The 25,303-nt window shown below is 36.3% G+C and overlaps 1 protein-coding gene across 3 annotated transcripts; it reads right to left on the bottom strand.

The window, feature by feature from the left end:
• Positions 1–1,868: 1,868 nt before the first annotated feature.
• LOC117420972 (tetratricopeptide repeat protein 31-like) lies at positions 1,869–25,303 on the bottom strand. Of its 3 annotated transcripts, none has more exons than XM_034034791.3 (18): positions 25,219–25,303; positions 16,719–16,783; positions 16,460–16,529; positions 15,820–16,049; positions 14,833–14,916; positions 14,589–14,648; positions 14,264–14,461; positions 13,913–14,056; positions 13,749–13,800; positions 13,445–13,535; positions 12,801–12,942; positions 12,526–12,630; positions 12,077–12,167; positions 11,656–11,809; positions 9,557–9,628; positions 9,160–9,262; positions 8,286–8,416; positions 1,869–5,723 (listed from the first exon to the last, which is right to left on the bottom strand). In XM_034034791.3, the coding sequence occupies exons 1-18, from the start codon at positions 25,223–25,225 to the stop codon at positions 5,612–5,614; spliced, it is 1,911 nt and encodes a 636-aa protein (XP_033890682.2). In that variant the 5' UTR covers positions 25,226–25,303; the 3' UTR covers positions 1,869–5,611. The 3 variants fall into 3 exon arrangements, with proteins under 3 accessions (XP_033890682.2, XP_033890681.2, XP_058889981.1); XM_034034790.3 differs by lacking the exon at positions 25,219–25,303 and adding an exon at positions 24,354–24,586; XM_059033998.1 differs by lacking the exons at positions 1,869–5,723; positions 25,219–25,303 and adding exons at positions 5,745–6,861; positions 24,354–24,588.

The raw sequence follows: 25,303 nt of genomic DNA, 5'->3' as shown, positions 1-25,303 counted from the left end.
TACTAGCCTGCCAGAAACATAATCCTTGCAATGCGTTTCCAAGACCTTGCTAAATTGGAGACTAGAAGTGGAGGTTTGGCCCATTGAGGCTTGTCACATTAAGCGGTTGTACATCATTAACTAATTAGTTAATTAATTATCCCAGTGTTTGAACTGCCAGAATTTCACTTGGTAAGCTATTCCCTGCATTCGTTATTGTTCCTTACTTTAAAAAAAGTTCTTCCTAGTTTCCTTCTCAAACTCAATTTTGCTCAACTTTAATTTGTGCCCTTTGATCCTACTAAGTTTTAAATAGAATTTTGAGTTAACCGAGGGAGCAGCTGTGGCAAGTTCGAGTGGAGCAGGTGGGTTCTGTTTACTGTCCATTGATAGCCATTCACATCCCAAGCATTAGAGTGCCACAACAAAAGATTAGCCATAGACTTTTCCACTGCTGTGGTGTGGTGTGGTGTGGTTTTGCAGCAATGCATGTCAATGCTCCACCCTTGAAGACTGGATTAGTCTAACATCATTGTGATGACAGACTGTGTTGTGGTCAAGGTGCCATAATAAGGTTTTTTCAAAAATTGTTAAGTTTGCAACATTTATTTTTGTGGCATAAGTGGTAGAAAAACAGGGTAAATAGAAAAAAGAAAAAGGGAGGGGAAAAAGATAAGCATAACCTAGACAAGTCAACTTATTTTTTACTTCAGAATTAATTACTGAGTGTGTTGAATTATTCTTTTTGTGTTTCATCGTTATTCAATAAGCGTTAGAAATTAAACAGATGAGTTAACAGCCCATCTTTTTGTTCTTTAATACAATCCTGCTTCTGGGACTAATGGAAACAATCAGTGTTTACAGTATGCCTGGGCTCTAATGCTTTTGATTGTCAAAAAGGAATCAGCCCTTATTGACAGTGAAGACTTGAGAGCTCTGTGCGTGTGTGTACAAACCACTAAAGTCTGTGTCTTTATTCCAAGCAGGTCCTAAATTAGTTAATTGCCTCTGAACAGCTTCAAATAACTACATTAGAAACTGCTTGGTGTAAAAACCTGGACCGGACTAGATCTCAAGGACCAGAGTTGAGTACCACTGCACTAGAAAACCAAAGAAAAACATCTGCAATTTGACAAAGCCTACACTGCCCTCTGCTGGTTATTCTCATAATGCACTCTCTTCAAATACATTGCAATGGTATTCCCTGTCCACATACTTGACACCAAGGTTCAATTAAACTTTTTGTGGCTCAATTGAGTAATTTAAGGGCATGGTTGGAACAAGGTTCAGGACTAGGATAGATTGAAAATGAACCACAAATTAATACTACTGATGTACAGTATTATTATTATTATTATTATTATTATTATTATTTATTTCTTAGCAGATGCCCTTATCCAGGGCGACTTACAATTGTTACAAGATATCACATTATTTTTTTTTATATACAATTACCCATTTAAACAGTTGGGTTTTTACTGGAGCAATCTCCAGTAACTTTAATATGAATAGTACCAATCTTGCCCCAAAAGTTCAGAGAAAAGACTTATCTATAGCCTTTTTATTCCAGCATAAATGTGTTATTAGGTTGAGTACATATTCCACTGCCCAAAGTTATTGCTTTCTTCAGCTTCATTTCAAGTACAAAGTCTTAACTTTAATACATCAATAGAACAAGAGAAGAAAGAGCCCTATCTTTCATGCAGTTATGTAGATTAGAAGTCCCCTAATACTTTCCACCACCTGAACAAAACAAAAATTGGTAATACTATACTGAACAGCAATAGAAACATATCACTTATATTTGAGCATCAGAAGAAACGTATCACTTCTGTTTGGAGAAAATTCACTAGATGTGATATGATACAAAAATGACAAACTCTTTTAGAGCAGGTGCGGTGACTTTTTATTGTACCGATTAACAATTGGTATCACAAAGATGCTGCAAAATAATGTTGATCTTGGGCAGGTGTTGTGACTCTTGGTCTCCCAGTTCATGGCCTGTCATTGGCAGTGTGTGTCTGGTTATACCGTCTCGCCAGGTTTGAAATTGCTGGCTGTGAGCACCCAAGACGGCGAGCCACAGTACACTGCCCTACTCCAGCCTCCAACATGCTGATTGCACAGAGGCACTGCTCTCTTGACAGACGTGGCATATTGGTTTTTTTTTTTTCTGTGATTTTCTTTATTGCTTTTATTCAGGCATGCAATTCAACAGCTGAAATCACTCCATATCCAGTGTCCAATCAACTGTCTTACTAATTAGGTGATTAAATGCATATACTTCAGTCATAGTCACTCAAGCATGTCATGGTCAACGATGAATGATCGAGTGATTAAAAAGAAACCAAAAACATGTATATTTGACAATAAACGATATCAACACAGCACTGCCTCACCCCTAGTTTATACCTAATTTTATCACTTGCTTACTGTTGCCATCTACTGACTGTAATACAATTTCAAATTATTTTGTATCACTAAAGCCAGGACATCTGATCCATTAAACATTGATTGTTTATCAAGCTCTTGTAACTCAAATTTATTTTAAATGAATTAAAGTACATTTTATGTTAATGTACATTTAAGCTACTGCATTATTCACTTAAATACACTAACAGTTCCCAAGTGATATATAAAAATAAATAAATTGATTTGTACATTTAACAATTATTCATTTATATACAAGTTTTACTTTCCACATCAAACTTGATATAATCCATGTGGTTACATAGAATACCCAAAAAAGGATGAAAGATATGAATTCCTCCCCATTCCTATTTTGCCATTCAAGGGTGAATTGTGGAGGGAGGTGGCCTCAGTGGGCAGGTCAGTTCATCAGAACCAAAGCAGCAGCAGGTTACAGCAGATAAATGTAAAGATACTGTCTGAAAGCAAGTGGTCTGTATCAGCAATACGAGGTTAAACTGAACTGTTGACTTGCCCAGGGATCAGATAGCTTTCCAGCGGGTTGTCTAAATGAACTGCCAACAGCCTTAATCAAAATTCTTCTCAAGGTAACCAAAATGTTTTAAATACCTGCTTTATTGGAACCAGGTTTGACCACACATGAAAAGACATTTTCCAGGTACAATGTTTTCTTGTGTATGCAGGAGGTTTGTGGTAAATAAAAGATCACACAGTTGTCTGATTAGATTTTTTTATACATGTCATTATAAAAGCATAAACATACTCCTACAGTTTTTCCCATTAACACATTTCTTTACTGAAATTGCCAACTTTCAAACATTGATTTGAATTTGAAAAAAAAAACTGAATACACAACAGCTACAGCATAACCGCTGCAAAAATTAAGGCCAATATTGAACCCCGGTTAAAATGTAGTATTCAGCATTTTGTTTCTGCCATGGCCAAACACCTACAGAGAGGAATTCTATAAACCACCACAGTATTTGTGCAGTGTATTTTAGTAAGGTTGGGTAATTATTAAAAAGAAAAGAAAAAACACTTTATACTGGAGTTATAAGTAAACCCAATAACTTTTCCGTGAAAATAAAATAGAGCAATGTCCCACAAAGAGACCTATTTATATATATAAAAAAAAAAAAAAAAAAAAAGTTAGTTTCTGTAAACTGCCATCTCCAAAATAAAGCTTTTAAATAATAATAATAATAATAATAATAATAATAATAATAATAATAATAATAATAATTGCCACATTGTCTGGTTACTCATTTAGTTGTGGAAAATATTAATTTCAGGCAGTTAAAATGAATGTCTTGCGGCAATATATATTTTTGAAAATGGCAACTCCCAATTGGTTGCTTGCCTACAAACACATACACATACATATGTATTCTTTGGTTACTGGGTGTCAGACTAAATTTGCAACCTACATTGCAACACAATTCAATTATTCAAAAAAATCTGAATTCTGTGATGACAACCAACTTCTTCAAAAAAGTAATACTGATTTATCTACAATTTAGTCCAGAATAAATTTTGAGAAGTAAAATATAAAATTTGGATGGCTTTTTTCCAGACTAAATTAACATGGGAAGGTTTCTATAGGGCAAATACACCAGTCGGCACAAGAGAAACATATAAAAACACATGGCCAGTCAAGGACCATGCTGCAGAAACAGGTACCTGATAAAATACTACATTGTTTAGAATTTGTTTTGTATACCAATTCAAAATAAAAAGATCTACTCAATTTTGAAACACAGTGAAGCTCTCAAGTGTAATGCTCTTATTTTTTTTAAGTTGCACCAACATTTCCCCTGTACTCTACATCCAATTGCAAGAATGACACTAAACTGGGTGACTTTCGAAAACTAAAAACACTAAGAAAAAAAAACACAACTGATCAAAATTAAGATCAAATGTCTCCCGGTAGTTTTTTGCACATAAAGAAATAATGAAGTACAGCTATGGCCAAAAGTTTTGCATCACCCTATATAAAATAACTAACTGCGTTTCCTAAACCATGAAACTGCTGGATAATGTTACGTTTACATATTGAATTACATAACTCTTTGTAGCTTTCCATATACTTAACGAAAAACTGAAATGAAAAATGTGACATTTCAAAATCCAACTGAAATACTGTACTACTAGCATGCCTTCCATTAGACTTCTGTGATATCATTTTGTAGTTTCTTTAATTAAATAATAAAGAAAAACAATGGTCACATCAGGGTTTTTTTTCTTCTTTTGGATTGTCTCAATCCTAAAATTCTAGGTGATGCAAAACGTTTGGCCACAGCTGTATGCAATCGTGAGGCTTTCTGCAAAGATACAGGCCTGTGTTCATAAAGTCAACCCAGTTACAAAACAATGAAAGAAACTGGAGACAGCAATCAATGGTGTAAATCTGTGTCAAGGTCAAAATGCTCAGAATCATTATTGGGACACAAACGTCGCATTGAATAATTATATTTTATGGCTAGCGTAAAAATAATTCCTTACATTGATTTTATCATGGCAGAGTTGATATCTGAAAGGATTGAAACTGTCACTGTTACCCCACCCAAAGTAAATGATTTGGACATCCACAAACAAAGCCAACCCAGTGCCAACTTTAAAATGGATTTGTTATTTGCAAGTTGTACTATGTACAGCAGTGTGGAGTAGTGGTTAGGGCTCTGGACTCTTGACCGGAGGGTTGTGGGTTCAATCCCCAGTGAGGGACACTGCTGTTGTACCGTTGAGCAAGGTACTTTACCTAGATTGCTCCAGTAAAACCCCAACTGTATAAATGGGTAATTGTATGTAAAATAATGTGATATCTGTATAATGTGAAATAATGTATAATGTGATATCTTGTAACAATTGTAAGTCGCCCTGGATAAGGGCGTCTGCTAAGAAATAAATAATAATAATAATAAATAAATGTAGTTTACAAAAGGAAAGTTGCTTTGTTAGCCCCCCCCCCCCCCCCCCTTTAGCAAGTGGGCATCCAATTAAATGTAAAACTTCAGGACGAATTAAAATAAAATACATTTCATATTGTTGAGATACAATTTTGACACTGTGGGCTGGTACACTTTGGCATATGGGTGTCCTTTTATTTAAGTTTTCTAGATGCATTTATTTGATTAATGTATACTCTATAGGTTTCAACATTTCCCAGGTAGTAGATTTAAAATCATTCTAGTGAAATTGGGTGCTACTTCTTTTGTCTATCTATACCCTTGTGTTCAGGAATGTGTTTATAAGGACACACTTTTTTCGTGCACCCTGTCATCCTCCAGAAAAAACACTCTCCAACAGGCTTCCCCCTGTAAATGAACAGTGAAATGTTTACTTGCAAGTTAAACTTTCTACAAATCATTATATATAAACACATATAACACGAAATATTTATAATTACTCAAGTACTAATTTATTACTTGAGTACTTGAAAAATATAATTAATCTCTTCATGAATATAAGCTGAGGAAGGTAGGCCTACGTATGTGACATTAGATAAAACTATACTTTTTGTAATGGAGTCTCAGATAGACGCTAGGTGTGTAATGTGTGGAAAAACCAGACGAAACAGTGCTGTGTAAGATTTAGATTTCCAGAAAGCTTCTGACAAAGTCCTGCATAAAAGATTAATTCTCAAACTGAACGCAGTAGGGATTCAAGGAAATGCATGCACATGGATTAGGGAGTGGTTAACATGTAGAAAATAGAAAGTACTGATTAGAGGAGAAACATCAAAATGGAGAGAGGTAACCAGTGGTGTACCACAGGGATCAGTATTAGGTCCTCTGCTATTCCTAATCTACATTAATGATTTAGATTCTGGTATAGTAAGCAAACTTGTTAAATTTGCAGACGACACAAAAATAGGAGGAGTGGCAAACACTGTTGCAGCAAACAAAGGTAATTCAAAATTATCTAAACAGCATTCAGAACTGGGCAGACACATGGCAAATTACATTTAATAAAGAAAAGTGTAAAGTATTGCACACAGGCAATAAAAATGTGTATTATAAATATCATATGGGAGATAATGAAATTGAAGAAGGGATCTATGAAAAAGACCTAGTTTATGTTGACTCAAATGTCTTCATCTAGACAAATGTGGGGGAAAAAAAAAAAAAGGCCAACAAGATGCTCGGATATATTGTGAGATGTGTTGAATTTAAATCAAGGGAAGTAATGTTAAAACTTTACAATGCATCAGTAAGACCTCACCTAGTTGTGTTCAGTTCTGGTCACCTTGTTACAAAAAGGATATTGCTGCTCTAGAAAGAGTGCAAAGAAGAGCAACCAGAATTATCCCGGGTTTAAAAGGCATGTCGTATGCAGACAGGCTAAAAGAATTGAATCTATTCAGTCTTGAACAAAAGACTACGCAGTGATCTGATTCAAGCATTCAAAATCCTAAAAGGTATAGACAATGTCGACTCAGGGGACTTTTTTGACCTGAAAAAAGAAACAAGGACCAGGGGTCACAAATGGAGATTAGACAAAGGGGCATTCAGAACAGAAAATAGGAGGCACTTTTTTTACACAGAGAATTGAGGGTCTGAAACCAACTCCCCAGTAATGTTGTTGAAGCTGACACCCTGGGATCCTTCAAGAAGCTGCTTGATGAGATTCTGGGATCAATAAGCTACTAACAGCCAAAACAAGCAAGATGGGCTGAATGGCCTCCTCTCATTTGTAAACTTTATGTTCTTATGTTGTTATGTTGTCAGGGGTGATACACGGGGCGATTTGGTCGCAAGCAATACAGTTTTTACTACTAGCAAATTGCCTAGACAGTTGTCGCTAGAGCTGCTGTGACCCACTTTCGAAATCAATTATTATTAATAAATAAATAAACAAAAAAAGGAATTATTTCTTCTCCCGTGATACTAGTAAAATTCCAGACTTCAAGACTTTCATAACGGAGAAATGGTTTTTCAAGCATTTTCAAGCCCTGGAAATCAGTTTGGCATTTTTCCATACTTTTTTTTTTTTTTTTTTTCTAAATGGCTTTATGGGGCAGCAGTGTGGAGTAGTGGTTAGGGCTCTGGACTCTTAACCGGAGGGTTGTGGGTTCAATCCCAGCTAGGGGACGCTGCTGTACCCTTGAGCAAAGTACTTTACCTAGATTGCTCCAGTAAAAACCCAACTGTATAAATGGGTAATTGTATGTAAAAATAATGTGATATCTTGTAACAATTGTAAGTTGCCCTGGATAAGGGCGTCGGCTAAGAAATAAATAATAAAAAATAATAATATTTGGATTTCGTACTGGGCATACTGAAACGCAAAAAATATTTTTGGAACAGGCGAAAATATGGACCTTTGTCAATGGATTTTGCATTGCACCCTCATGCTAGATGAATGATTTTTTTTTTGGTTCTGGGATTTTGGATCGAACAGCCAAGAATATTTAAGACACAATTTGTTTGTTCATTGGATCTGCTATACGCAAGGACTTTCCAGATACATTTTAAACAGGCAGGCCAGGCTTTGTGTGTAAAGATTTAATGTAGTAAAGCCTGTGTACATTAGTTAAATTAGAATATGTTGACATTTACCTAGTAATACTTGCCTAAGATACAATTAACTCTACCTGAAAGCAAATGTCACTCAATACTTAACCTGTTATTTAATATGTAGAATAATATTGTCTGGCATTAGGTTTGAGTACTCAATTTTTAATGCTCAAGTACTCGAGCACTAAATTCCCATCCCTAATTGTTTTTGTGTGTGTATAATATATATATATATATATATATATATATATATATATATATATATATATATATATATATATATATATATATATATATATATGCTTCAATAGTTAAGCTTTAATATCTGCATTAGTAATTTAGAGCAGTTCATTAACTTACAAAACTAAGGGTTTAGCAGTCTGTGCAGCAGCAAGTCCTGGTACAGCAGAGGGTAGATTTGTCCTTCCTTGATTTTTATAAGAGTGATCAGGATAACGGATAAGTAGCTTGGTTCCTTCAATTTCCAAGTCCTAGACAGCAATAAAATGAAGACACGGTTAAAAGGTTTCTCTGCTGCAATAGGTAATACATCAATATTGCAACTCCCATTGTAAGTTCATTTGTAAATCCAGATCTAGCACTGAAGAATGATTGTAGATGTAGATGGGAAGCGTGGAATGGAGTCATCGTTTCAAGGTGGTTCTTAATCCTGTCATTTTTAGTTTGACGTAATCATCATCAGATCATTTGAGGGCTCTCTATGGGTTAAGCGCTATATAGGAGGCAGTATGGTCCAGTGGTTAAAGTCCAGGGCTTGTAACCAGGAGGTCACCAGTTCAAATCCCAGCTCAGCCACTGACTGGCTCACTGTGTGACCCTGAGCAAGTCACTTAACCTCCTTGTGCTCCATCCTGCGTGATGAGATGTTAAATCAATGTCCTATTGTAAGTGACTCTGCATATAATGCACAGTTCACAGCCTACCTCTGTAAAGTACTTTGTGATGGTGGTCAACTATGAAAGGTGCTTTATAAAAATAAAGACATTACTATTATTATATTACACAAGGTGTTGAGTACACCACACAATGTATTATATTTGGTGTCCTGTTGTGTTTTTTATATGGTAGCATTCCAGAGGTTCAATTTATACAAAAGATACAACTCAAGGCAGCTCAGCCGTGAACATAATACTCATGGTATAACCATTTCCTCTGATAGTGTAGGTACTGGAGCATATTCTCTACATTGAGAATCACACACAACCTGCATTACCTGCAGTGTTTGGATAGCCCGTTCAGCAGCCTCCTTGTTTGAGTAGTTAACAAAGGCACAGCGTCTGTCATAAAGCATCTTAACACTGTTGATTGGACCAGCCCTGCAGTGAGAAAGAGGCATGAGTGATACAGATACACATGGCATACAACAGCATGACAATGGAGTGTATCAGCGTAGTCAAAACTAGCTGCATTCTTGTGATTGAACTGAATAGAGTGGTGCAGTTGGTCAATCATATTTAGACCGCCTTGCTAATGAAGTCACCATTTTAGTATAGCACAGTATATTTGATCAAAAGGATGTTAACTAGATGAAATTAAGTTCCAATTTTAAAATGTTCTATAAAAATATTTACTCAATGGATTAATGATAGAGACAGACAGAGCAAACTTACGTGCTAAAGACATGCTTCAGTAGTTCCGGTGATATAGAATTAGTCACATTTCCTACCCATATAGGCTGCTCTCTGTTACAAAACAAGACATAAAATTAGGAAGACAAAGAAAATAAAAGAATACAGACATGCATGTATTATATATATATACTGTATATACAGTGCCTTGCGAAAGTATTCGGCCCCCTTGAACTTTGCGACCTTTTGCCACATTTCAGGCTTCAAACAAAGATATGAAACTGTAATTTTTTGTGAAGAATCAACAAGTGGGACACAATCATGAAGTGGAACGAAATTTATTGGATATTTCAAACTTTAACAAATAAAAAACTGAAAAATTGGGCGTGCAAAATTATTCAGCCCCCTTAAGTTAATACTTTGTAGCGCCACCTTTTGCTGCGATTACAGCTGTAAGTCACTTGGGGTATGTCTCTATCAGTTTTGCACATCGAGAGACTGAAATTTTTGCCCATTCCTCCTTGCAAAACAGCTCGAGCTCAGTGAGGTTGGATGGAGAGCATTTGTGAACAGCAGTTTTCAGTTCTTTCCACAGATTCTCGATTGGATTCAGGTCTGGACTTTGACTTGGCCATTCTAACACCTGGATATGTTTATTTGTGAACCATTCCATTGTAGATTTTGCTTTATGTTTTGGATCATTGTCTTGTTGGAAGACAAATCTCCGTCCCAGTCTCAGGTCTTTTGCAGACTCCATCAGGTTTTCTTCCAGAATGGTCCTGTATTTGGCTCCATCCATCTTCCCATCAATTTTAACCATCTTCCCTGTCCCTGCTGAAGAAAAGCAGGCCCAAACCATGATGCTGCCACCACCATGTTTGACAGTGGGGATGGTGTGTTCAGGGTGATGAGCTGTGTTGCTTTTACGCCAAACATAACGTTTTGCATTGTTGCCAAAAAGTTCGATTTTGGTTTCATCTGACCAGAGCACCTTCTTCCACATGTTTGGTGTGTCTCCCAGGTGGCTTGTGGCAAACTGTAAACGACACTTTTTACGGATATCTTTAAGAAATGTCTTTCTTCTTGCCACTCTTCCATAAAGGCCAGATTTGTGCAGTATACGACTGATTGTTGTCCTATGGACAGAGTCTCCCACCTCAGCTGTAGATCTCTGCAGTTCATCCAGAGTGATCATGGGCCTCTTGGCTGCATCTCTGATCAGTCTTCTCCTTGTATGAGCTGAAAGTTTAGAGGGACGGTCAGGTCTTGGTAGATTTGCAGTGGTCTGATACTCCTTCCATTTCAATATTATCGCTTGCACAGTGCTCCTTGGGATGTTTAAAGCTTGGGAAATCTTTTTGTATCCAAATCCGGCTTTAAACTTCTCCACAACAGTATCTCGGACCTGCCTGGTGTGTTCCTTGTTCTTCATGATGCTCTCTGCGCTTTAAACGGACCTCTGAGACTATCACAGTGCAGGTGCATTTATACGGAGACTTGATTACACACAGGTGGATTCTATTTATCATCATTAGTCATTTAGTTCAACATTGGATCATTCAGAGATCCTCACTGAACTTCTGGAGAGAGTTTGCTGCACTGAAAGTAAAGGGGCTGAATAATTTTGCACGCCCAATATTTCAGTTTTTTATTTGTTAAAAAAGTTTGAAATATCCAATAAATTTCGTTCCACTTCATGATTGTGTCCCACTTGTTGATTCTTCACAAAAAATTACAGTTTCATATCTTTATGTTTGAAGCCTGAAATGTGGCAAAAGGTCGCAAAGTTCAAGGGGGCCGAATACTTTCGCAAGGCACTGTATGTATATATTATACATATACATACACATTTTTAAACAGTTAAATGCTTTCATCGTCTTTAACATTTCCTCTCCCCCCTCCTTTGTAAAATTGTACAGTATAATTGGTTAAGGCATTTAAAATAAACTCATCTCCCATTTGGTCCTCAAACTGCCAATTAAAACAGGCTGAATAAAAATGATATAAGACCCTTACATATTCCCCCTGACAAAAGCTTCTGCAAAAGACAGTACATTTAGAAAGCCTGGCCAAAACACTTTACATTTTTAAAAGGTGTGTTTATGAGAAGGTAAACTGAGTTAAGACAGAGTTGCAGTTACCCGAGCTGTATGTTTGCTTGGGCAGTTCTTGGTTGAAGTACAGGTTTTAGTTGCGTGGTCTGGGGTATCTGGGGTCGTGGCACAGACTTTGCAGCAGAGTGACCTTTTTTTCCACTCACTATCCACTCCTCTTCCACAGCATGGCCATTTCCAGCTATAGCAGGGGATTTATTTATTACAAAATGAAACAGAAGGGAAGAATGTAAATGCATTCATTTCTAACAACCCCAATCCTTCAGGGCTATTCAACACTATGTTTTACAGGTTATGTATTACATCAAATTATTGATTAAGAACTGTGGTGGTTTGATTCTGCTCTGAAGACGTTTTTAGCAGTCTTCTTAAGAAAGTCTTCTTTCTTCTTAAGAAAACGCAGGTCCCAGATATTTAATAAGTGAACTGTACCCTCTCCAGCTCTTACCATGGATGTTGGACAGTGCTTCTAGTGCCTTATGAACTGTCCCATACATTATTAAAGCATCTGTACTCTGCTCTCGAGTGAAGCCCATTTCCTGTAGAAGAAAGGGGAGAATGCCCGAGAAGAAAGTTTGTCATGCATGCAACCAAAACGTATGCAAACATGTGGGGCAGAGCAATTGGGTATACTTTATTTGTTTACTGCAGACAGTAATACTGTATATTTAAAAACAAAAACAAAAAAAAGTGTCCCCATCCCTGTAAGAATCCAAAAACATTCCTGCAAAAATTACAATTATAACTACAAGTCTGCTAGCAAGACGGCCCTTTACGCATGGAACTACCTTTTGGCTACAGCTGCCCATACAAGCCAAGTAATCTATTAAAATCACACTAACTAAATAGAGTTAAAATAGTTATTTTTTATCAAAGTTATTTTTCCTATAGACATACCATCAACTGGATAATCTGGACTCTCATCAGCTCTTGCTCCGCATCAGCACATGTGCTATCAAGATTTAATACTTCTTTTAAAGCAACTTCTGCTTCAGCATATCGCTGGGGGAGAGAAGACAGACAGTGGTTCACTTTAAAATAAATATTTGCACATTCCTTCACATTACAGACTTCACAAATGTTTAATTACTCACTCATTCACAACGGCTATACATTGCACTTGCTTCAAAATGAGAATTGGATAGTTTTCTTCAAAGATACTCCGCAATTACCTGCAGTCCAGCTAATGCTTTTCCTTTTCTAAAGTATCCTTTTGTCCAAGAGGGACACAAGCTGAGGGATATTTCTGCATCATTCAGTGCTTTATCGTATTGCATCAGTCTCTCATAGCAGAAAGACCGATTACCGAAGAGCCTAAAAAGATATAAGTGAAGCGTTTACTTCAAGCGAAGATCAATACTCTACAACAGAACAAAATCACCCAATACAAACTCAAATCAAAACAGAACTTGAACCATCCCCCTCATCACTCTCACACCTCTATGACCAGTATCTGTAATTTAACAAATCATTTTGTTTCCAGGTAGACATTCTCTCTATTTTCTTAATTCTTTCCAGTGTGTTGCACCTGCATCTCCCCAGTTTTACAGATGGGAAAGAGGCACGGTAGTTAAGACTTGGCCCAGGTCACACTGTGTAATCCGACAGTCTGAATACCAAGACATAACTAACTCTAAATGGTGTTCTGCAGTGTACAGACCTGGTCGTTATTAGTACTTGCTTCCAAACCACCACACAACTATCCCAATACTGGCTTTCACAAGTCTGCTATTTAAGTCACAGAACAAACGGTAAAGCAATATAGGCCTCTGTTTGCTAGTCTTAAATGTAATAAAAGAAAAACAATTATCCTTACTTATATTCCTTTGGATTAAACTTGATTGCATTGGTGAAATAAGTCACAGCAACTTCAAAACGGCCACTGCTGGCCAGCTGATTACCTATATCTGGAAACCAAAACAGAGTTTATTTATGCAAGTCTCAAGGGTACAACTGAAAATAAGCATAATCATGTCAATAAAAAACAAAACATTTAAAATCAAGGTTTTCTACATTGTGAAAGCATGGAGAAGAGAACAGCAACAGCTCAGGAGGATCTGGGTTATCCAGAGAACACAGCACAAGATGGCTGTGGGTTTGAAAGGGTGAGAAATTCATACCTGCTTGTTCAAAACTCCTAGCATGAATTGCACCATTGTCTTCATTGCCATTCTAAAAAGAACAGAACATGAGTATTACACCAAGTGAAGCTGCATGCAGCACGGTCTGGTTATGTTCAATCTATACGCAGAGCTCCTAATGGTTGTATAATCTCAGTCCATACCTCTTGTATCTCTTCCTTTACTTCTGTATCCTTTTCAGGCTTTTTCTTTTTTTCTTTCTTCTCTGATTTAGGTTTTAATTCCATTTTACGCTTTGCAATGCTGGCTGCTTTCGATACAAAGGTGCTGGTCAAATCCAACTCATCCTAGGATATTAAAACAAACAAACAAACAAATATTAAGCTTAGCACATTAACAGCTTCCATATTGCATTTAGGGTTTGTAGAACATGGCAAATATTCTATGTCAAAGGGGCAAACTGGAAAATCTTTGTGTTGATGGTTTAAGGTAAAAGTGCTCAATGGCATTTCTAAACATATACATGCACTAAAGAAGTTGAACTGGCCAGCTACCTCAGATTCCTCCTCTGGGCTGTCTTCTTTTTTGCCGTCATCCTCATTACTAGACTCATTTCCATTTATTTCTTTGTGTTTCTCTGAAGATTCAGTTGGTCTTTTTGCAGACAACATACTAGCTTCTTTTTTATTTGATATATTCTTCTCTTCATCACTATTTGCGATATTGACATTCAGTAATTCTTCAGCAAGACACTGGGGGGAAAAGCAGCAATCACTTACAATGTACAGATATCAAATCATATCTCAAAGCACTCAGAGCAAGTGGATATAAAGATGTAACAAAGGTAAATTCAATTTTAGAAACAACCCATATACTTACACTTGCTTCATTTTGATTTATTTTTTCTAATTTCTCTTGTCTTTTTCTCTCTTTTTGTCTCTAAGAAAAAAATATGTTTAGTACCGAACCAGTAACTTGTCTTAAAATGCAAGAGACCAACTCCAGACAATCTTCAGGAATTACAGCATATAAAACTAATGTTAATTTAGAGAAATACAAAAACACACATGTATAGGATGGCACTTTAATGGAATCAATTATATTTATATTATTTTTTTTTCACCTTTTTCTTAAGCCTTTTCTTTTCAGCTTTTTGCGCAACTCTTTGTTCCTCATCTACTAATTCTTTCCCATTTTTTTCTGCTTCCTAAAAAACAAAAATAATTAACTGCACACTTCAGTTTAGTTTCAGCTATTAAACCAAGGCTAGGCAACATCAGCATTTCCAATTATGTACACAGTTGAGTTGAACCAATTACAGTACTCCCCCTTCATAACAATATATTTGGTGCCATATTTACAAGACCATGCTTTGTGTTCCGTCTCATAAGAATTTAAGTGCACGTGGAATGGCATTATGGGGCCACGACCATCCTGCTTTATAACTGGTTTTGCGGTATAAAGAGACATTTTATAAAGGGGAGTACTGCACAGCAAGTCACTGAGCAGGTCCTACAGCAGTTTAATAATTACACCTGAAATGGACTGGCTCGCCAGAAGAAAAGCGGTCTACTCAGCTACTAAACTTTTACCCATGAACTATGCAAATAATAAATAATCCACGACAAGTCAGGTGTTCATTTTACACCCTCTTATTATCACTTCAGTTTAATGATCAGGAACAGTTTATCACATTACGATGGCAATTCAAAACTCAATAGTGCTACATTAAGAAATACTGAAAGAAACATAAGCTCATTGACAAATGTTTCGACTCGAAGTCTGAGTGTCTTCACATATCCAGTTTCTTAAAGCGACAGCAATTGCATATGTAGAACACAAACATGCAGCGTATACCAGGAAGGAAATTATTGCTAAAGTTTGCAGGAAGCTGCATTTATATGGAAGTTTAAAGTAATGAACATCAAAGAATTACACAAACTAAAACTGGATATTTCTGCTTGTCTTTTTAATGAGTGTGGCCAGTTGTAACAAACACATTTTTATAGGGTGATGCCAATACTAAAAAATTAACCTTATGAAACGGCTAGGCTCGTTAATCTTGCCTGGCGATGTTATAGTAATTCAGCTTAAATATTTTGGTACTTACCTCAGCTGTAACACCCATTTTATAATTGAAAGGTAAATTCATATCCAAGCCCGTTGGCATGTAATTCGGGTCTAGGAACACTCTTGGAAATCCACAGTATGTGGATCTAAGTGCGTAATCAGGATCATAGTCAGAATAGCAATAATCACTTTCACTATATTCATCATCACTATCATCCACATCTTCATATGCATCATCATCATCTTCAATCTGATATTCAAAACCTAAACCTGTAAAATAAACACAAGTATGTTAACAGCTTTGACAGGGCATGAATGACTGCTACTAATACAACAATAAGTGCTATCAATGTCATGAAAAAGATAACCATCAGGGATGTTAGATTCTATTTAATATACTAAACTTTGGGATTAAACAATTACATTTTTAGCAACCAATCAACAGGGCCATCATGGGAAACCCTCCACTAGAATGCTGATACTTCATGATATACAGTACTGTCTTACTGCAGCACCATTAACTCATTAGGCTAATTTAGGAACTTTACAAAAATGCCTTGTTTTATTCTTGTTGTTTGTCATGCTTTACAGGCTAACTGAAACTAACTGAAAAATATTCTTCCTCCTACATGAGACTCTGGATGTGCTTTTCATGAAACAACATTTAACAGCAAGCATACCGGCTGGTCTTGGATTCGTCATTTTAGTAATATCTTCACCTTCAAGTCTTTTTACAAGATCAAATATGTTCTGTATGAAAACATTTAAAAAAAAGTATATATTAAGAATGAAAGGCAGCAAGCATGTAACATGTAGGCCTAATTAAGAAATATTCTAAACATATTAAGCATATCAGAACTCAAGTTAATGCTAGATATACAGGTAAAGAAATAAGCTGGAGAATTGACAAAAGTGATTTATCAAAATGAATGCACTTACCCCACAATGATGATCATAGGAGATATCCACCACTTCACCTGCAGTTTTAGGTACAACCTGACAAGCTGAAAGATAGGAACATAATCTTTACTGCCAGCTTTTATACCAACATCAGTAACTGCCCACTCCCAGACCTAGTATCTAATCCAGAGAGATTTCCTGGAGTGTGAAACAGTAAATAGAAACTGAAACTGAACTGGTATTTTAAACACTGACTCAGTAAAATGCAACCTGTTTTTCGGGATTTTTCGAACCAGGAGAGTTCAACCATTTTAATACATTTCTGCTAGGATTTTAAACACTAAATGAAATCTGAGTTAGAGATACATTGTAGTATTACTTACTGAAGAGCAATAACACCCCCATAAAACATCAGAACATCTATCATGGCATTTCAATGTATTTATGTGTCTTTATTTACAAAGACATTTGTGGAAATCAATTGTAAGTCGCCCTGGATAAGGGCGTCTAAAAAATAAATAATAATAGAGAAATGTTTTTTCTTCTGCAAAATAACTTAACTGAATAAGTGGCTCTATTCACAAATCTTTTAGGCTACTCAGTTATTTAAGGAATGTTTAATATCACTTCATTTACATAAAAGCAGACTTAAAAACATACTTTAAACAACTCATGAGTTAAGGTTTTATAATGTTGATGGCTATGCAAAACACTGACTATTGTCAATTTCTCTACAGAATTTAATAGATGTTAATCTGGATATATTTTTTCCCCTCTGGCAGAGGTATTTGAATCATATCAGGCTTATGATATATTATTAACACGGTTTAATTTTTTGTTAAGGGTTAACACTAGAAGCTCTGCGGTGGTCATTTTGGTGGTTTTTGGTTTTAAAATGTAATTTTCTCCAGTCGTGTAACACATATGGGGCTGTGCGTTCATGTACCTTTCTGTCGGTATGTATTAAATATTCTCACAAAGCATGAAAGGCGGGAGTGCTGAAATAAAAGAGATATTACATTATACCTAAAAGCCCCGGGAGCAGTCACATTGACGGCCACTCAAAAAACAATTTCTTACTTTAATTACTTTATTATTTTTATTTACCAGTCCGCAATTTGTTTAGCTGTAATCAGATTAGTCTCTACTCTCTGCCTGAGTGAATGACTGACTGTCTATTGTTTTCAATCAGCCTTTTGAAGGCTGGCACCTGCTTGCCAGCTGCGCTGCTTTGGTCAGTCAATTAGCAATCGGGACTAGTGAAAATAAATACTAGAGACTATGGAGTTTTACAACGCAACAAAATATGGAGTTGATGTTTTGGGTCAGAGGACATGGAAGTATTCCGTGAAAGCTGGCTCCCGATGGTGGTCTGTTCAGGTGTTTTACAATGTATTAGCAGCCATCAACTCCTGGGTACTTTACAAAGAATGCACAGAAAATAATTTACTAAGGAGAGAGAATATATTTTACAGTTAGCACAGGAACTTCGCAAGAAGCATTTGGAACAGAGGGAGACCGCCAAGCGTGTACCCACAGCTGAAGCTGGCAACCCCGCTGAGAGCCGCAAAAGACGCCAATGCAAGGTTGGCAAGTGTAATAAAAATAAAACTTTGGACAGCTGTTCCCTGTGCAAAAAGGTGGTGTGGAGAAACACATTCTCTGTGTTGTTTGTGACCAGCCTTAGACTCAAGATAAATGAATACCCTTTTGTCGAAAAAAAACCCCACTTTTTTTTATATAACTTCTTGCTGTGCGCTTCTGTAATGTTATTTTCTAAGTTTATTTATCTATATATATGCTTCGGTTGTTCAGATGTTTGTGATGTACTCAATAAAAAAAAAAAAAAAACTAAAATTACATCCGACTGTTTCTCCTTTCGTTATACTATTTACAGTGTTTTGAATACAGCCGTCAAAGATGTCTGCGGGGCTTCTAGGTATGAGTATATCTAGAGTCCTTCTAGTGTTAATAGTGAACTTAAGATAAACTTTTCAGCACTCTGTTGGAGCAAACAGTCGTGACTTTACTTTCCCTCCAATTTGCACATCTACTACTAAAATGCACTCTTTTTAACACCTTTTCACCTTATCCACAGCCTCTATGTTACTTTCATTCCACATCCATACTTAATCATTCGTCAAAATGCTGCAATTCATTTCAGTGTTTTGCTTGAGCTGAAAGGGTTTGGTTTTTTTTTGTGTAAAAGTTGTACTGTAAATGTAAATGTGTTTCTTACACACACCACTGACACACTACTTTAATCACCACTGCAGGCTATACAAAATGCTACAAAACAATTGTTATATATTTATTAATCCGTTTAGACAATGTTAAGCTTGTTATTACTTTATTTTATAATTGTCAATAAACTGTTATTTTTCAACATGAAAACATTGTCTGTGCTGTTAATTATATATTTTGCCATGACTGTTATACATGCAATTTTGTTAAAATATTGTACTTGCTTCCAATAGCGTTGCTTCTTTTACACAGAATAAAACCAGCCACTCTAGTGAATAAATGTAGTAGGAGTACATATAGTGAATAAATATAGTATGAGTACATTGCAAAACACAGTTTTGGCGATTGATAAACTTTCCCTTGCGGCAAAAATCCTGCTATGGAACTAGAAGTTGGGGTGGGGAAATTTGTACAGTGGGAACTATTATTTACAACACTGGGATGACCTTTAGTCTTTCTCAACAGCATGACTGGACTTATGATACAGTGCTGTATCAAAGTAATGAGGGAGTGTTGCATTGCCACATAGATACTGTACAATAACCTATCATAAATTCCAGGATAGCCTTATAACACACAAGGGGAAAACCCAGCCACAATCCATATATTATGTTGCCAGGGCTGAGGTCAATTCCAATTGCATTTCAAACTCCTTTTTTAAATCAATTCCCATCCCCTTTTAATCAATTCCAACACATCACTGATCGAAACTGCAATTAGCAGTACTCTTAACACAAGCTTCTCACAGTGGCAACAAATTACATCAATTGAAGTCACTGTTAGTCAATTAAACTGGTTTCAAATGAAAGCAGAACCATCATTCACAACAATTAGTACGTCTCTAAAATACCTATTACAATTCCTATTCCTCCAAAGGCATTGGAATATATATATATATATATATATATATATATATATATATATATATATACACACACACACACACACACACACACACACATACTTTTTTTTTTTTAAAAGGAATTAATTGAAAAACAGAAATTACCCCCGAATATTGCCGAGACAGAATCACTTGGATCCTGCAAGACTCAGCTTGACAAAGACTAATCAAATCACAAGCTTGTATCAGATGGGCCGAATGGCCTCTTCTCGTTCATAAATGTCCTTAGCGGTGGAGCGGGCTGTGCGGGGTTACTACCAAACTGAAACAGATAAGCTCTCCTGCACTGATGAATCTACCTGTTAAATCAGCTAATGCCCATAAATTAACCAATCAAATTTGAATTAGTGACAGCCCTAATTTCAATATATACTTTGGTGTGTACATTTGTAGTTAAGTCTTTACATTCTAAAACATGATTTGTTTATTTAGGGTTTCTTTGCTTATAAAATACTAACAGGGATGTCAGTATACATCACAATGTAATATAATATCATCCAGAACTCCGCTGCTCGCCTCGTGTTCTCTCTGCCTCGCTTCTCCCACACAACTCCACTGCTCCGCTCACTCCACTGGCTCCCGATCAGCACTCGCATCCAGTTCAAGACTCTTGTACTAGCCTACAGATGCCTTGACCAGACTGCACCCAGATACCTCCAGACCCTCATCTCTCCCTACACCCCCACTCGACCTCTCCGCTCCACTTGCACTAGAAGACTAGCTCTACCTCCTTTACGTTCCCCTGCCTCCAGAGCCCGCTCCTTCTCCACCCTCGCCCAGCAGTGGTGGAATGACCTTCCTACAGATGTCAGGACTGCCCAGTCCGACCACCATCCGGCGCGTCCTCAAGACTCATCTCTTCAGACAGCACCTGTAGAACTCCTCTTTTTTCCCCTCTGGACACTTATCACTTCCTGCGCTTTACTTGCTCTTATCTGCCCCCTATTTTACTGCATTTAATCCTGTACTTCAGAGTACTATAATCTGTCAAGTGTTATTTAATCTGTAGTATTTTGTATTTAATTATATCCTGATGTAACTATCACTGACACTTATCTGCTCTGTTGTTGAATCGTATTTTGTCATACTTGTACTTGTTAGAACCAAAGTCATTGTATTTATCTTGCTCTTAATTGTATTAATACTTGTACTGTGATTCTTGAAATGTATTTTTGTTTACGACTAAGTCACCCTGGATAAGGGCGTCTGCTAAGAAATAAATAATAATAGTAATAAAAATGTGTGTGTGTGTATGTATGTATGTATGGTTGTATGTATGGTTTAAACGCTGACCTGCATATCATTTAAACATTCATAGAAATGTACCAAAATCACATTCCTAAAACACACCTCTGTCTTCGACCACCTGAGGATCTTATCTCCACTTGTTTCCCTCAGAGATCTGCATTTCCTAGTACAGAGGACCAATACAAGAGATGAGAGGTACCCCTTCACCCTGCTTCTGGCTGCATTTCCAAGTATGTTTAACAGTAATTAATACATTTCAAAATTTAAATTCTTCATCTTCCAGAAGTTGCAAGACATTCACCAATACATTAAGCCCAGCTACTACTAGCCTCAAGTATTAATGTTATCCAACTGCGATTATACAGGATTTGCACCTTTCCTTTTACAACTGGGATGATGCAAAAACACACAATAATGACGCGAAAAGGACACAAATACATTGTGCAGTGAAACCCCGGATATGAACTTTTGAGAGTTTATGTTCGTATATAATAATAATAATAATAATAATAATAATAATAATAATAATAATAATAATAATAATAATAATAGAGAAAACATCCACAGAAAAAGGATGGCTGTTTTTTTAAAAATGGCCAAAATGGTTTAATAGATCAATTAAAAAAAAATATTCAGCAAAAAAAGGCACTTTACAGAGCGTTTAAAAGGGACCAAAAAAAAAGTACACAGAAAGAGTACTTGGAACTGCAAACACAAGTCAAATAAGGGGGCTAAAACCAATTCCAAAATGTTTTTCCAATATTATAACAGCAAGAGAACATTCAAAGAGGAGGTTAAATGTCTAAGAGACACAAATGGCAAAACCATAGATGAAGAAAAAAAAATAGCAAATATATTAAATGATTACTTTTCACAGGTTTTTACAAAGGAGGACACGGACAACATGCCCCACATGTCAACCTGTTCCTATCTAATTTTAAATTACTTTACCATAACAGAGGCAGAAGTGTTAAAGGGACTAGGAGCTCTTAAAATAAACAAATCCCCTGGGCCGGATGAGATCCTCCCAATAGTACTCAAACAAATGAAAGAAGTTATTTTGAAACCGCTAACCAAGATCATGCAACAGTCTCTTGACACAGGGGTTGTACCGACAGACTGGAAAATAGCAAACGTAATAACGATCCACAAAAAGGGAGACAAAACCGAACCAGGTAACTACAGACCAATAAGCCTGACTTCTATTAAATGTAAACTTATGGGAACTATAATAAGATCTAAAATGGAAAATTACCTATATGGTAACAATATCCTGGGAGACAGTCAGCACGGTTTTAGGAAAGGGAGATTGTGTCTAACTAACCTGCTTGATTTTTTTGAGGATGCAACATCGACAATGGATAATTGCAAAGCATACGACATGGTCTATTTAGATTTCCAGAAAGCTTTTGACAAAGTCCTGCATAAAAGATTAATTCTCAAACTGAACGCAGTAGGGATTCAAGGAAATGCATGCACATGGATTAGGGAGTGATTAACATGTAGAAAACAGAAAGTACTGATTAGAGGAGAAACCTCAAAATGGAGAGAGGTAACCAGTGGGTCCTCTGCTATTCCTAATCTACATAAATGATTTAGATTCTGGTATAGTAAGCAAACTTGTTAAATTTGCAGACGACATAAAAATAGGAGGAGTGGCAAACACTATTGCAGCAACAAAGGTCATTCAAAATGATCTAGACAGCATTCAGAACTGGGCAGACACATGGCAAATTACATTTAATAAAGGAAAGTGTAAAGTACTGCATGCAGGCAATAAAAATGTGCATTATAAATATCAAATGGGAGATAGTGAAATTGAAGAAGGGAACTATGAAAAAGACCTAGGAGTTTATGTTGACTCAGAAATGTCTTCATCTAGACAATGTGGGGAAGCTATAAAAAAGGCCAACAAGATGCTCGGATATACTGTGAGAAGTGTTGAATTTAAATCAAGGGAAGTAATGTTAAAACTTTACAATGCATTAGTAAGACCTCACCTAGAATATTGTGTTCAGTTCTGGTCACCTCCTTACAAAAAGGATATTGCTGCTCTAGAAAGAGTGCAAAGAAGAGCAACCAGAATTATCCCAGGTTTAAAGGCATGTTGTATGCAGACAGGCTAAAAGAATTGAATCTATTCAGTCTTGAACAAAGAAGACTACGCAGAGATCTGATTCAAACATTCAAAATCCTAAAAGGTATAGACAATGTCGACCCAGGGGACTTTTTTGACCTGAAAAAAGAAACAAGGGCCAGGGGTCACAAATGGAGATTAGATAAAGGGGCATTCAGAACAGAAGATAGGAGGCACTTTTTTACACAGAGAATTGTGAGGGTCTGGAACCAACTCCCCAATAATGTTGTTGAAGCTGACACCCTGGGATCCTTTAAGAAGCTGCTTGATTAGATTCTGGGATCAATAAGCTACTAACAACCAAACGAGCAATATGGGCTGAATGGCCTCCTCTTGTTTGTAAACTTTCTTATGTTCTTATAATAATAATAATAATAATAATAATAATAATGATAATAATAATAATAATAATAATAATAATAATAATAAAGAATATAGCTATAATTAAGACCAAGTATAGTTCAAGTCCCCGTCGTTTTCGCAAAGAAAAAAAACAACTGTAATACTGTACTATTAATCTGTTTTTAAAAGGGAGAATAGCTTTTAAAATCTGTGTGCAGATGACACATGTATAGAAAATAGATTTGTTTTAAAACACTACTTTCAGCATTCAGAATACTGGTTAACAAGTTTAAAGTGAACAGATCTCTCTAGATACTCTAAACAGTGATTCCAATCAGTTTTTTTTTTGTTTTTTTTTTACTGGGAAGACACTGTTTTGAATACAAAAGCAGCCATTACTTCCCGTGTATAATCACTAATTTATTTATTTATATACAGAAGTAATGGCTGCTTTGTGTGTGTGATAGACACACCTCCCCAGTAAAAACAAACAGAAAACAGTGATCCGAGCAGCTAGTGTTTCTTTCGTCATCTTCCCTCAAAAAACGTTTCTAATACGGTACCCATCTTGACATTAAAAACACGCAGAAAGAAATGATTTGCAGTGGTAGACAACATGAACAGATTATAAAGCATTTGATTTTGAAACGCGACTGTCTCCGTATTGAATTCGACATTACCTAAACAAACACAAAACAGCCAAGCCCTAAGCTACGTTCCACTGCTTTACTGTCACATTTCTTCAAACTAAATAAAACAAAACAGCGTGACAGGAAGTTTAGAAAGACAACCAAGTTATTACCCTCTGATCCGTTTTTCTTTTTAGACATTGTGTTGACGTATGACCGCTATATATTTATAGTTGTACACTCTTCTTTCAAGTACGTCCCTCTCTCGGTTTCATTTGGTTTAGCACCAAACTAATTTCTTTCAATTTGATCAGCGAGAGGCCTACATGCGACTTCCTGGTGCGAAAGTAAAGTTCTCGAAAGTAGGCGCGGTTGCGCACCACAGGGGCCCTCCCTCCAACTGTACGCTGGGCGCAGTTACAATAATTGGCACGCAGGCTGGAAATTATTATTATTATTATTATTATTATTATTATGATTATGTATGGGATAATAATAATATTAATAATACAACATACAAAAAACATTTTTCGGCAATGAATATGACAAATGAATTACAATAAAAATTGAAATCGTTTTTTCTTTCCCTTATCAGCAAAAAATGGGAAATGTCTGGGTTAGTTTTGTAGTTTCAATGTATTCCAACCACAACAACCCTCAATCAATGAACCAATGATCTAATAACATGAGAGCGGGAAAAAAATCAGTTTATTATGATTAAAATACCTGTGGGAAAGAGATATAAATAAAATTCCACCGACTGATACGATAAATTAGAGAAGCAACATAAGAGTGTAATAAAAGCTGCATGTCCTATTGCGTATTTTAAACGCTTACACCTTGCACAGTGTGCCAATAATGCCCTCAGCCCCTCCTGTCTCTGTCATATCATTGTTCCTTTGAATGTAAGGTGGTAGCAGTCAGCCTTCCTCTAGCCTTCTGCAAACCACAAAAAGTGGAACTGTACACACCGGAGATACAGGTTTTATTCAGCCAGTTTTAGCCAAGTCAATGAAATTAAAACCCAGTGTTTCTTACCAACCATTTGTAGCGTTCTCAGGGGTTATTGTAAGCAAAAAGGTAGCAGGATCTTATAATTAAGGAAGGATAGCATTTTTGTTTC

Source organism: Acipenser ruthenus, chromosome 1, assembly GCF_902713425.1.
Source record: "Acipenser ruthenus chromosome 1, fAciRut3.2 maternal haplotype, whole genome shotgun sequence".
Lineage (NCBI taxonomy): Eukaryota > Metazoa > Chordata > Actinopteri > Acipenseriformes > Acipenseridae > Acipenser > Acipenser ruthenus.
This window is presented reverse-complemented; position numbering and strand designations above follow the sequence as displayed.

Excerpts from the sequence above, each read along its gene's own strand:
- LOC117420972 (XM_034034790.3), bottom strand. The coding sequence starts at position 24,381 with ATGTCTAAAAAGAAAAACGGATCAGAGG. Across the intron at positions 12,943-13,444 it reads TTTAATCCAAAGGAATATAA|GCTCTTCGGTAATCGGTCTT; the intron begins GTAAGGATAATT and ends ATATCTTTTTAG. Across the intron at positions 9,629-11,655 it reads CAAGCAAACATACAGCTCGG|AGAGCAGCCTATATGGGTAG; the intron begins GTAACTGCAACT and ends GTTTTGTAACAG.